Source organism: Pteropus vampyrus, unplaced genomic scaffold (genome assembly GCF_000151845.1).
Source record: "Pteropus vampyrus isolate Shadow unplaced genomic scaffold, Pvam_2.0 Scaffold680, whole genome shotgun sequence".
Taxonomy (NCBI): Eukaryota; Metazoa; Chordata; class Mammalia; order Chiroptera; family Pteropodidae; genus Pteropus; species Pteropus vampyrus.
In genome coordinates this window covers 356,332-369,888 of record NW_011889461.1, presented here as the reverse complement: position 1 = coordinate 369,888, position 13,557 = coordinate 356,332, and the positions used below count along the sequence as shown (strand labels likewise).

Sequence of the window (13,557 nt, the reverse complement as noted above, 5' to 3'; positions counted from 1 at the left end):
CCTCGTTATCCTCCCTTCACCCTCTGTCCTCTCTGGTAGCCACCATTATGTTGTCTGTATCTGTGAGTTTGTTTTGTTTGTTCATTTGTTGCTTTTTGTTTTATATTCCACATATGAGTAAAATCCTGTGGTTCTTGTCCTTTTCTGCCTGACTTTTTTCACTTAAAATTATATTCTCAAGGAGAGGAGTTAAGATAGCGGGCTAGGTAAATATGGTGTTCTCCTTCTCCCATGACCGCATTAAAATTACAACCAAATTATAAAACAATCAACTTGGAGAATCACCTGAAGACTAGAAGAACGTATCACATACAACTGCAGATATAAAGAAAAAGCCACATCGAGACCAGTAGGAGGAGTGGAGATATGAACTGGGTTGCATGCAGCAGTTAAGCACTGGGAGAGAGAGAGTGGCTGCAGAGGCCCTGAAGGAGCAAGGGGCCCCAGCCCCACACTGGGGCTCCACAGCCCATGGTTCCATTTCTAGGAAGAGGAGTTCCCACAAAATCTGACTATAAAAACCAGTGGGGATTCGACCATCTGAGAGAGGTGGAAGAAACCTGAAAACTCAGACGTCCTCCTTAAAGGGCTTGCACACAGACTCACTCACAGACACCTACCCTGGACTCCAGCAGAGGGTCAGTAGCTTGGAAAGTGCAAGAGACATACGGGGAAAGACAGTTGCGTAGCATCAGGGCGAGGGCTTAAGGTACAGCTGCCATTGTTCCTTTGTCAGGACCCCTCCAGTGCAGTCTGCAGACAGGTGCCATCTTGCCTGTATTGAACCCTCTCCCACACAGCCAATTCTGAATTCCTATTGGCCTGGTGAGATCTGCTCACTCTACCCTGTTGTCTCCCTGAGTCCCCTCCCCATCCAACTTGCAATACCCATGGCAGATTCATTGCCCAGCAACCAACCCCACCCTGCGATCTTGGTAGGTGGGGGGCATTTGACAGCAATCAATAGTCCTCACCTTGGGGACCTGCACATTTTGGGACAGATTTTTGGGGTGAGTAGTCAGCAGTGGCACAAGCTGCAGTATCTCTTGAACAAATTTCAGGGTTTAGCAGTCCAAGACAGGCAGCGGCTGCCCTCGGTGAGATCTGAGACTCGTGTGTGTGTGTGAACATGTATTTTATTTTATATTTTGTTTCGAGTATACAGTAGAGATCTGAGACTCTTGCAGGTGGCCACGGGCTCAGCACTGGCACCAAACTTGAACCTGCATTAGTCAACTCACTTTACCCTGGTGACTTCCTGGGTCCCCGCTCCACCCTATTCAAGTTACCACCCAAAGACTCGTTCACCTGTGGAGGCTTACGGACAGCGGGCAGGCAGCCTCAGGACTTAGGGTGCCCTGGACCTTTTGCTAAGCTGCCCCAGGCCTGGTGCAACTGGCCACAATTCGCAGCATGGTCTCTCCTACTTGCCTCCAGATTCAGCACAGGTAGCGACCACTGGTGGATTGCTTTGTAGCTCTCCTACCAGGTTGCCCCGAGCAATCAAAGGCAGCAGCTGACCCTTTATGGGAGCCCCTCCTAAGGGGCCACAAAACCACAAAATAACCACAATAACTGTGGTTATTTCCCCAGTTACTGAACATATATTTGAAATAGGCATATTTGGCAACAGACAGAATTTCTGACTGGAGGATGGCATCAGACCACATCAGAGCACCACCTGACAAGCCCCACAAGTGGTCTAGTGTGGTCTCAACAGGTACACGAGCCCACTAGGGTTAATTCCACTTTATGGGGTCATCCCGCACACAGCAGCTCATACACTATGGGCATGGCCAATCCTCACAGCCGGTCACCCCAAGGGTCAGTCTCATTCACTGACATGCTAACAGCAATCAAAGCTTAACTACAACGAGAGAACACACACAACACACAAAAAACACTCCCAGAGCTCCCAATGCAAGTGATCAGAGAGAATGTGCCGCTGGGCCACACAGGGCACCTACTACAGAAGGCCACATGACCAAGACTGGGAGATGTAACAAATTTACCTAATACATAGAAACAAACACAGAAAGGCAACTAAAATGAGAAAACAAAGAAACATGCTGCAAATGAAACAACAGAAGAAAACTCCAGGAGAGAAAACTAAATAAAATGGAGACAAGCAACCTACCAGATACAGAGTTCAAAACACTGGTTTTAAGGATGTTCAATGGACTTGGGAGCTGAATGGATGCTCTCAATAGAACTTCAATGGAGAGAGAGTAAGCATAAAAAAAAGGACATAGAAACCATAAAAAAAATACTAGAAATGAATAATACGATAACTGAAATAAAATTATATTCTCAAGATTCAGCCATGTTGTCACAAATGGCATTATTTCATCTTTTCTATGGCTGAGTAGTATTCCATTGTGTATATTATCACATCTTCTTTTTCCAGTCATCAGTGGAAGGACACTGGGTTATTTCCATGTCTTGGCTATTGTAAATAATGCTACAATAAACAGGGGTACATATATATTTACAAATAAGGGTTTTTGAATTTTTCAGGTAGATACCCAAGAAAAGGACTGTGGGGTCATATGGGAGCTCTGTTCTTAATTTTTTGAGGAGTGTCCATACTGATTTCCATAATGACTGCACCAATTTGCACTCCCATAGTAATGTATGAGGGTTCCCTTTCCTCCACATCCTCTTTGACACTTGTTATTTCTTGTCTCATTGATAATAGCCATTCTAATGGGAGTGAGGTGATATCTCATAGTGGTTTTTTTTTTTTTTGATGTTTGATCTTACTTATTTGTTACTCTTACAAAATCTCATTTTTGACTGGATTCAGACTTAGAGGTAGAAGCTCTCAGAGAGGAAAAAGTCTATGTCTCTTGGCAATCTGTTCTTGGCATTTCTCTTTGGCCTCCTTCATTCTCTTGGCCAAAAGTTTAGCATATTCTGCACCTCTTCCTTATTTTTCTTAGTATGCTGTTTCTTCAGAGCAATACACCGATGTTTATGTTGCAGGATGCGAGGAGTGACAAGACGCTGAATCTTGGGTGATTTGGCCCCAGGTTTACCTTCTCCATGTAGGGGCTTTCTCACAACATATTGGCAGACATCATCTTTAGAGAGATTGAAAAAAAAAAAAAAGAAAAGTTTGTGGATTCTGCTAGCTCTTTTTGGCCCTAGGCGACGAGGCACAGTCGAATCAGTGAGGCCAGGAATATCTTTCTCCTCCTTTTTCACAATGACCAAGGTGAGAACACTCAGGCTGGCATCCACGGTGCAACTCTGAACAAATGTACGCTTTCTTTCTCCAGTCCTCCTAGGTCTATAACAGGAATACCCATTACTCAGTAGCAGGCAGACATGGCCATTGGTCAAGACATGCTGCTTCATGGGTAAACCTTGTTTGTCGTTTCTACCACATAATCCTTCTATTATTCACCCAGAGCATCAGTAGCAACTTCTGTAGCCGTATGCTTCTCATAAAAGGTACGAAGTTTGCATTTATCGTCTATTTTAATGAGCTTCTGGCAGCTGGTGTCTGGGAAAGAGATATTCAGCTTCATCCTGAAGCAGCCGACTGCCTCCGAGACACCACAAAAAAAAAAAAAAATCATAGTGGTTTTGGTTTGCGTTTCCCTAATAATTAGAGATGTTGAACATTTTTTCACATATCTGTTGGCCATCTTGGAAGTGTCTATTCAGGTTTTCTGCTTATTTTTGAATTGTTTTTTTTTTGTTGTTGTTGAGTTCTGTGAGTTCTTTATGTATGTTGGACTTTAACCCCTTATGGGAAGTAGCATTTGCAAATATCTTCTATTATTTGGTTGGTTGCCTTGAAGAGGAAATTTCAGGATTTTCATTAACAGCTAATCAGCTTTTTTGTTCTGCTTCTGTAAATGTGCTTGCTGTATGCAAGAGCTCACTGTGGAGCTCTTTTGCACCTTGTCCTACTTGCCTTTTGCTCAACAAATGTACCTGTCCTACTTGGCTTTTGCTCAACAAATGTAACTGTTTGAACCATTTTTACCCCTGGCAGCTCCCACTTTCTGTAACAATTTGTGTCTGTCAGCAACTCCTGTGCCTTACCAATGTTCCTACTTGTAGTCTCCATATCAACACCGCCCCCCCCCCACGCCACATGTAAGGTTTGAGTTCAAACTGACCAATTAGCTTGTGTAAAAGTTCTGATATATAGGCAATATTTCAACTGAGCCCACTGCCCAGATCTTCAGAGCACTAGCTCCTCTGGGACTGCGTGTAATAAATCTGAGTTCTTTCTCTCCGAGTTACTGCTTGGTGTTTCGTTGGACTGGTTTGGGATTTTTCCACAACAGCCTTTTTGTTTTGTTGATGGTTTCCTCTTCTAGGCAGAAGCTTTTTAGTATTTGAGCTTAATATATGCTCAGGTTATGTGACTTATTCCTTGGAAATGTGAAAAGAATGTGTATTTTCTGTTAGGTACAAAGTTGTATAAATGTCTAATAATCTGTCAAATTCTCCATATTGATATTTATTTTGGTCTACTTGAGCTATTAATTTCAGAGAAGTGTAATAGTTTCCTAAGATGATTATAGATCTTTCAACTTATATTTCTAATAATTTTTGTTGTATATATTCTAAAATATGTTATAAGAATATAAAAGTTCATAACTATAATATCTTCTTAATAGGAAATGTCTTTGATCAATATAAAATATGTCTTTCTCATTTAGTTATCTTTGGCTTGAATTCTATTTTGACAGATATGAATTGCCAAACCTGTTTTCTTTTTGCTTTGATTATATTGTTTCAGCGGAAGTTTTTATAAAAGTTCATAGTTGGATTAAAAACAAATCTGAAGGGCTCTTTCTTTTGCTAGGGAATCTACCCTAATTTATTTTTACTGAGTTTTCATTTGTACTTAATTTATTATGTTATTTTATGTTTCCTGCTTTTCAAACTTTCTAGTTGTTTCTTTCCTTCTTAACTCTTGTTGGATTGAGGGAATTTTTATTGCTTGATTTCTAGCTCTAGCACAAACTCCAGTTATTTGCATACCATTTTATAGTTTTGTAATATCTGCACACTACCTATGTTATTACTGTTTTTTACCTAATTACTCACCTAAACAACTGTTAATTAAGATTTTTATGTAATTACTATAAAAGTAAAACCGATATCATTTACCATAAATAGAAATTAATGTAAACAGAAGTACAATAAATACAAACTGATATTACTTCATTTTAGCCAGCTCCTCTTGCCTGCATGGAGCTTGTTCTCTCTTTGTTAAAAAAATATTAAAGAGAGTTAGATGGTAAAGATGTCATTGCACGAAATTGACATGTTCTAACTTAATCAGAATAATTGTGAATCGTGTTTTTTTTTTTCAATTCCATGTCTATGTGTCACCTAAAGGCTCCTCTTGATGTCTATTGTTCTTGAGGTGCATATTGTAGGAGTTTGAAAGTTATATATTCTGTTCTTGTGGTGGTAACCCTTAAAGTTTTAACATATATTTATACTTCGTTCTTTTTCTAAGTCTGGAGTTAATATCTATATTTTCTTGCCTTTATTAAGGCAAAGCTTTCACTTACCTCTCCTATATCCCATGTTAAATCATTCATTGTATATTTTCATTTTATAGGTGAGGCTTAGAGAATTTAAGTAAACTTATTTGAGTTCCATAGTTGGGAGTTGAACCTAGGCAGTCTGCCTTTGGAGACTGTTTTTCCTCTTTCCACTAGACTATACTGCCTAATTAGGGATTTTAGCTCCAGATTATGATTTATTATTAAAAAGTATATTATATAGCTTAACTATACATTTTGCCGGTTTCTCTTCCATTTCTTATACATACATCTTTTAGTTTATTTTGCTAAAGTACATTCTTGAGCTACTCTTTCAGAAAAACTAGGTATATTCTTTCTGTCCCTCACATTTAAATGCTAAGTTGGCTAGGTATAGAGTCTTAGATTCACATTTATTATTTTTTTAGAGTTTTGAAGACATTGCACCCTTCTCAACTTGTATTTAGTGTTATTGATCAAAGAGATGTCTGATACTATTCCTTATCCTTCAGAATTTTCTACCTGCCCTTTATTCCTTTCCTCTTACTGTAATTTCTGTTATCCAGACACCTGGAAAAGTCCTCTAACCCATTTTTAAATTGAGCAATAATATAAAGTATACAAATATTAAGTATAGTTTGATATTTATGTATATATGCTCCTGTAACCCCCCAGATAGAGATATAGATCACAGAAGTCTCCTTCATAACCCCATTCCCAGTCAATAAACCAATCCTCTCTTCATAAGTAGACACAATTCTGAATTCTATCACCATAGAAAAGTTTTGATTGTTCTTGAATCTTACATAAATGATTTCATATAAGTATATACTGTTTTGTATCTGGTACAAGTAGTGTTTAAATGTTCTTTCCAAATAGAAACTTGAGGAGAAGCTAGAGTTCTGGATGGAGAAATACGATAAGGACACAGAAATGAAACAGAATGAACTGAATGCTCTCAAATCTGCTAAGGCCAGTGATTTAACACACCTTCAAGACCTTGCAAGGACGGTAAGAAAGCAGGGTCTCAATAGTGTAAGCCTGAGCAGTGAGGAGTGGGTGGTAGCTAAGCTACAGTAGCTGGGTAATGGTATTTTGGGTCATGAAGTAGAGGTTTGCCTGTAAATGAATGGGATTCTTTTTCAATGATGATGATGATGACGACGACGACGAAGATGATGACAACATTGATGATTGAGACAACAATAGCGGCAGCTAACACTTAGATAGTACTTACTCTGTCCCAGGCACTTTACTAGTATTTCATATATATAACTTATGTAACCCTCACAACCTCCTGAGATAGATACTATTATTATTTCTACTTTATGGCCTCTGAAGACAATTAGCAAATTATGATGTCCCAATTGCTTCTGATTATGAGTTCATCATTGAATGTAGAACTTCCCAAATTTCTCTTTTTAAGATGGCCATTATTTGTATATGTACACAGCTTTTAAAAAAATTACATTATTTTTAAGTCATTAATCACACATCATTAGTGTTTCATTTTTATGAAAGACTTTAAAGCGAACTTGAATTATTCAAACTGAAAAAATTGGAGAAACAATTATAAAGTTAAAATGTAAATATTTACAAGATAGGAATCCAGTAAGTTTTTTCTTTTCTTTGGTTTATCTTTAGATTTGTCATGTTTTAGTTTAAATTTTTTTATTAAAATTGCAGGGCTGGCTAGGTCACAGCTTAGCCAAGAGAGTCCTGTAAAATATGATTAATATCTTCTTTTGCAGCTAAGGGAGTATGAACAAGTCATCATTGAAGATCGTTTAGAAAAGGAGAAGAACAGGAAGAAGCTACAACAGGATACCTTGGAACTAAGGAGCATCATAAAGGTAGGAAGCTATAATTGGCTTCTTGGGGCCCTCTCAATTCTATAGTTGGCCTAACACTGAGTAATGCAAAGTATCTCTCATTTATTAGCAAACATATAAAAGGAGACGTGAGGAAGCATGGTCTTTGTGATTATTGGAATTTGCCAACAGTCTGTGATACAGGGAGACTTAACAGAAAAAGACATGACTCCAACTCTTAATCCAGGAAAAAATAGGTGGTTAGTAGTGGAAGCAAAACCTAGAACTTGTGCCCAGAGGTCAAATTCAAGAATACTATTTCTAACCAAAACAGCTCTTGAAGTTCTTAAAACCGTATTATGCTTCTTAAAGCCCTATTTATAAGTTAGCCTAGGCTATCTGCTTTCTAGTAAGAGCTGTTTTCAAAGGTGGGAGAAGGGGATAAGTAGTTTAGAAAAAAGTAGAGATATTTTAGTTTTATATGAACTTGTGTATATTAGTGATGACGAAACTAGCAGATCAGATTCTGGGAAATATTTTTAAGCAAAAATAACATTAGCTAGACTGAAACTGTTTTGAGGACTGCCCTTGTCCCTGAAAGAGGAGTATCTGCTGAAACCCTATAGTATGCAGACTGTAGTTTGGGATGTATATTAGGGGTGGATTAAGAAAGTAAGCTTTAAAGTACATTCAGGGACAGGTATCCGAACCCAAACTTGAGCATTCCTTTGGGAGTCAGATGTACAGTTAGTATTTATCAAGCTCCTATGGTGTTTTCTATTTGTCAGGATTCCTCCATTGAGAACAACAAGTATAAGAATGAGCTGAAGACCTCTTTTGGTAGATTTGCTCTGAAGTCTTTAGGGCTTAGTCTGATTTTAAAGTAGCCCAGACTGTATTTTATTTGTAACAGCTGTGTCTAATGACTAAGATACTTAAGGAAACTATCTAAATCCTTTTTGAGAGTATCGATCCTTTAATCAATCATTAAATATATGAAATGCACCAGGAAGTCTATTGAAGTCACATAGATTATCTGCAGAGTTTTGATTGAATGCTTGCTTTTGCCTGGGGTGCAGGTAGCTAACATCCCTTTTGGTTCAAATTGTTAGATATGGGAAAGTTGGATGTTCATAAAGAGCAGTAGTATAAGGGAGACATGTTTCTAAGAGCAAAGGAAAGATTGGCCTAATTAGATTCCTTTATTTTTACTCCCTGAGAACTTTAGAGTCCATGGCTTGAGCTCTGGGTCCTGTACAACAGGGGAGCATTGCTGTAGGGATAGCGTGCTTGGTCACTTTCCTGTCTCAGAGACCATTTTTCAGACATCTGTTACTTAATCAAAATCTACCCCCTTATGTAGAAAGAATGCAGCTTGTCAGGAATACTATAAATTATGCTTTCTCTTCCAGCTCCAGGCCTGGTGGCGAGGCACTGTGGTACGGAAAGAAATTGGTAGTTTCAGAATGCCTAAGAAGGATGTAGATGATAGCAAGGATTCAAAAGGTAAAGGCAAAGACAAAGACAAGCGGAGAGGCAAGAAATAGTGACCAGGTATCTTCTGTTTTTTCTTCTGGTATCCTGGAGATGAGGACTTGAAGGGAGTAAGAAACATCTTCTACCATAAGATATCTCTTCTATAGGTTGTTTCTTATTTGGACATTCCCAGGAGTGGCCTGGTTATTTCATTTTGCCTGCTATATTAGTTTTCAAACCCTGAATTAGGATTATACTATTCATTTAGGGCTCCTTTATAATTTGAAAAAATTTTGCTGGGAAGAACCATTTTTAAGAGCCTTGTAAAGACACCTTTTGATAAATTTTCTATCAGAAAAAATTTCATGGGCTCACAGTGATGCATTAAAACCAGTAATATCTGTAATGTCTGATTCTCATTTTTATTCAATTAGTCTATAATGGAAAGACTCTTCTGAGCATAAGTGTTCAGTAGGAATTCCAAGATGATGTTTATAAAGTGTCTCATGTAACATGTACACAGTGAAGTTTTAATAAAGGTTGCTTCTTGCTTTTTTATCACTGGTTTTTATTGGGGGTGACAGAATACATATCTTATTATAAGCTGCTTCAGCACCTTTTCTGGGAGAATAAGTAGGGAAATAAATTATAAAGAAATGAGACATTAGGATAACCCAAGATGGGGGACACAGGTCTGCAGGAAGATTAGTTTGGAGATATTTTTGATTGCTTATTTACTCAACAATTCTCACCTTATGGGGTATAAAATGCAAAGAGATAAGGTATGTGATAATACCTAACCTATGTCTGGCACATAAAGCCGATTGTCATTCTTCCTCTTCCCCTAAAAAAGAATGAGCCCACTGGGTCATTCTTGCTTTGTTTAATAATAGAATGTCTTGGAATGCTAAAGCTGTTCTTATAGCACAGCTGGCAAATTCTGAGAGAAAAACTGCCCAAATGTGTCACACATGTTTCATGGGTTAAGCTTTATATCTAACTCCAAATACAGGGCAATACTGATACCTATACTTCCTTTAAAAAGTACATTTTGATCTATTATGAGGACCCAGCTTCTACTGATGTTCCTTTAAGGAATTAGATACCTTTTCATTTTTTGCCAAGAAAACCATGCTTTAGGTATGAACATTTTCAAATCAGCCTTTATTTCATGCTATGAAGTGCTTTTATTTTAATGTCAATGTGTAAGGTGGCATACAGGCAATTAGAAATAACATACATGATATTGACATATTTATACTTAGAACTTATGCATTATATTTACAGACATACAAATATAGGACAATGTTTTACAAAATCTTTTACTAATTACATGTTTACATTTTCAGAAAATGAAATATGCTGTAAACCATCTCACTGCAATACGTATATAAAAAGGCTTCCAAATATCCATGTTTTCCTTCATTTCTATAACCACTTAAGTGCTTAGTTTTAAAAAATTCATCACACTCATCAGCACAGTCACTCATCATTAAGCACCACTGAGCTGCAGCAAGTAAGAGAAATTAGACTCCTTGTTTAAGCTGCAAGGATGTATTTTAAAAAGCTGTTAAAGTGACCAACTAATAAGCCTCCTACTCTGTTCTAGCCAATACTAAGGTCCCTCCTTCCATGAGCTGTTTCCAGAGAAAAATGGTTTGGAGTGCTAAGCATGTATGAGTTTGAAAGCCCGAAAATCTGATGACTTAAAATCTCTGTAGCTGGCAGGGGCCAGGTGGGTGGGAACACAGCCTTTTCTTCCTTCACACTTCAGCACTGGGGAGGCTGCTGCTTTAGTAGGAAACTCACAAATAAATGGTCAGGCGGAACTGTTACAAAGTCATCTTCATCTTACACTGGAGTCTAGCAAGGCTAAATGTTAAACTTTCAGTTAAAAAAAGGTACATACAAAACACTGAATACAAAAAAGTCCAACAAAAACATCATGATTTGTTTTTGCATCTTGACACAGAAAAGAAATTCAATATATTCGATATTCTTTCATTATCAACTAAAACTGTACACAATTTTTTTCTGATAACTGAAATGTAAATTTGAATTAGTTTGATAAAAATACATTAACAAGGTTTCATGTGATGTGTAAAATCTGAAATAAGTTGAAATTTCCATTTATTCTATAGGAAAATTAGTTCTAAATGTTGCATATTTATGTCTTTTGGGATTAGTCCTTGCATGATATGTGACAAACAGTCCTGCCCTTTTCTGAGTTTCATTCAAATGGCTCTCCATAATTTGGAAATTGTTTGGAGGTTTAATGTGGACTAGAAGGAAAAATACCTATAGTTTAAAAATATACACAGCTATATTCTAAACAAGTCAAATGACTGGTGGGTGTGTTCGGAACAGAAAATACAGTGGATCTGGCTTTAAGCACTTAAAAGATATTTTACTTTTGTTCTGTGAGGACCCTGAAGGGCTGAGCTTTGAGCTTAGATGTTTTATGTTATATAATTTTAAACTTGGACAAAGTACAATGTTCTGATGAACCTGTTTCCTTGTGAGAACAAAACATTATTTTGACCAGCTACTCAACATGATTTTATCCGAAGTTACTTTTAGATGTTGCATTATGTGATCAGAGCAAGAACATTATACTCAAATGCATGCGTTGGTAAAGAAAACAGTTAACGGCAGAAAAAAACCTAGAGAACTACTATGTTCACTTACTCTATTTCCTTGGTTTATAAAGGTAGTGAATACCAACAGATGTCACTGACAACTAAAAAGAGTTCAAAATAACAGGAGAAGAAAGACCCCAGTGGTTTAATCTGAATAAAGGCTCCTGGCTTTGTGTTGCCCAAGCCCTTGGACCCTTTTATGCCACCTACAACTAAGCAAATAAGGCTCTAGTGGTGGAGCTAGATGAAAAGACAGCAAGCTGTTTTAAAGAAGCCACAAGTGCTTTCATTCAGCCATAGAAACTGGCAGAAATATAAAACCTGAAAAGAAGTATAAGAATCTTGGCTTTTCCTTTAATCTTTTTGCTTTGTTTTCATAATCTTCCATTAGCTGGGGAGTTGAAGTGTATGTACCATGACTGGAAGGTGTTCACAGGTCCAGGTATCCTGGGGGCCGCGTGGGGGGATGGGAGCTCAATGAAGTCAATGCTAATGACTCTGCATAGCACACATGATTAGCCCAAGGATCTGCAGCCCGGGTGTAGAGTGCACATTTATAATCTTGAGATAACAGCAGGATGACACAGCCACCTTCTACGTGGTGGCAGACTAGAGTTGGGGGAGGCCTAAGGCACTGGCTTTATATACAACTGCATCTTTCATTGTTTTAGTATAATGCAAAATCTAGGCCTTCTACATTAGTTTTGCTTTGCTTTGGACAAAAGGTTTTTTGTCTAAAAACCCAGTTTTATGTTATTTTTGCCTTGGATGTAACAGTCCAAGTGGTTGTAATGTAGCTTTTGATTTTAAACGTGGTTGAAAAACACAGTGGAGTTATTACTTCTCAAATCATACAAATATCTAGCTTGGAACAATGGTGTCCACTACATGAAACACCTGGAATGTGTGTTGAAAATTTAGATACCCAGGCCTCACTGTAGAACTACTGAATGAGAATCTGTATTTTAACAAATGCTCCAGGAGATTCTAATGAACAACCAAGTTAGAAACCAGTGGACTCTTAGAGGTCTTGGAAACAGATGAAGATAATATAGCATGTCTGTGCCTTCAAGAGAGCAAAATATCCTTCTGAGAAGATGTTCTTTCTGGTATGTGAAAAAAGCCTGCTCTCTAGGAAAGCACAGCCAGTTTAGGCTTTTGTATTGGGTTCTTAGTGACAGAATTAAGTTTCGTTTGTGAAAACCAATCTATCTTCATCAACAATTCAATGGAAATGGATATAACCTCCCCTAAAATGGAGAAATGAAACAAAATATTCCTGTTAGGAATCATGGAAACAGTCCCTTTTAAGAACACGTAAGAGCTGTGTTTAAGCAGATGGCTGGCAGCAGCAATCACGTTGTCCTGTTCCGTTTTGGCCAGGTCAGTGCCCAAGGTGCTGGGAGTCCTTAAACAGCAGATAACTGGTGCTGCTGTTGCTTGGGTGGGGCAAGTTCCAGGAGAGCCTGGACCGTCACTGCAACCTGGCTCAAACCTTTCTCTTCTAAAATGTGGAGAGGCAAACATAATTGCTCCTGAAATGGGACAACGTGACATAAAAACAAACACAAAAGAAAACAGGATGAACAACACGGATGAAAAAAAAAAAATAAGCATCTCTTCTCTCCCTCCTAATAATCCACTGAGATATGAAAAGTCAGTACCTGGGAAACTGACCTCTCTTAATATTAGTTACACAGAGATGGTAATTGACACTCACTGCTACTTTATTAATACAACTAAAAGTACATACAGATCATTTTGAAAAGTGGAAAATGGACAAGTTACATACACTTATACACACAACAGAGGATAAACAGAATACTATGGAGTGTAAGCAACATCTTTGATAAATAAAAGAGCAATGCAGAGCAGTAAACTGAGGCAGGTTTAAATAGAAAAACAATTACAAGTTATACCAGACAGCTCAAGTCTGAAAGATTTAATATTGCAGGAGAAAGCACTTTGGAAATTACATACTGTAGGAATGCAAGACTGTTTCATGCCATCACTCACTCTGCATTACAATCCTGACTCTGAAAATAAGGGCTGTCATACTAGACAGGGATAATAGGAAGAAACTGAAGTATATCCCTGAGATTTAGACATATT

At 37.9% G+C, this 13,557-nt stretch overlaps 2 protein-coding genes and 1 pseudogene across 6 annotated transcripts in view; 1 reads left to right on the top strand and 2 right to left on the bottom strand.

The window, feature by feature from the left end:
- The window catches only part of IQCG (IQ motif containing G), a 55,787-nt gene extending 46,425 nt beyond the window's left edge, over positions 1–9,362 (top strand). For all 5 annotated transcript variants that reach the window (XM_011385291.2, XM_023526035.1, XM_023526032.1 and 2 more), the window contains 3 exons: positions 6,399–6,530; positions 7,271–7,372; positions 8,743–9,362. In XM_011385291.2, the coding sequence (XP_011383593.1) occupies positions 6,399–6,530; positions 7,271–7,372; positions 8,743–8,877 (369 nt within the window). In that variant the 3' untranslated portion in view covers positions 8,878–9,362. The remainder of the gene's footprint in view (positions 1–6,398; positions 6,531–7,270; positions 7,373–8,742) is intronic.
- On the bottom strand, positions 2,787–3,552 carry LOC105309181 (annotated as a pseudogene).
- Positions 9,363–9,947: 585 nt separating the features above from the next.
- LRCH3 (leucine rich repeats and calponin homology domain containing 3) overlaps positions 9,948–13,557 on the bottom strand; it is a 98,113-nt gene continuing 94,503 nt past the window's right edge. Inside the window, exon 21 of the mRNA XM_011385275.2 lies at positions 9,948–12,980. Coding sequence (XP_011383577.1) covers positions 12,855–12,980 — 126 coding nt within the window. The 3' untranslated portion in view covers positions 9,948–12,854. The remainder of the gene's footprint in view (positions 12,981–13,557) is intronic.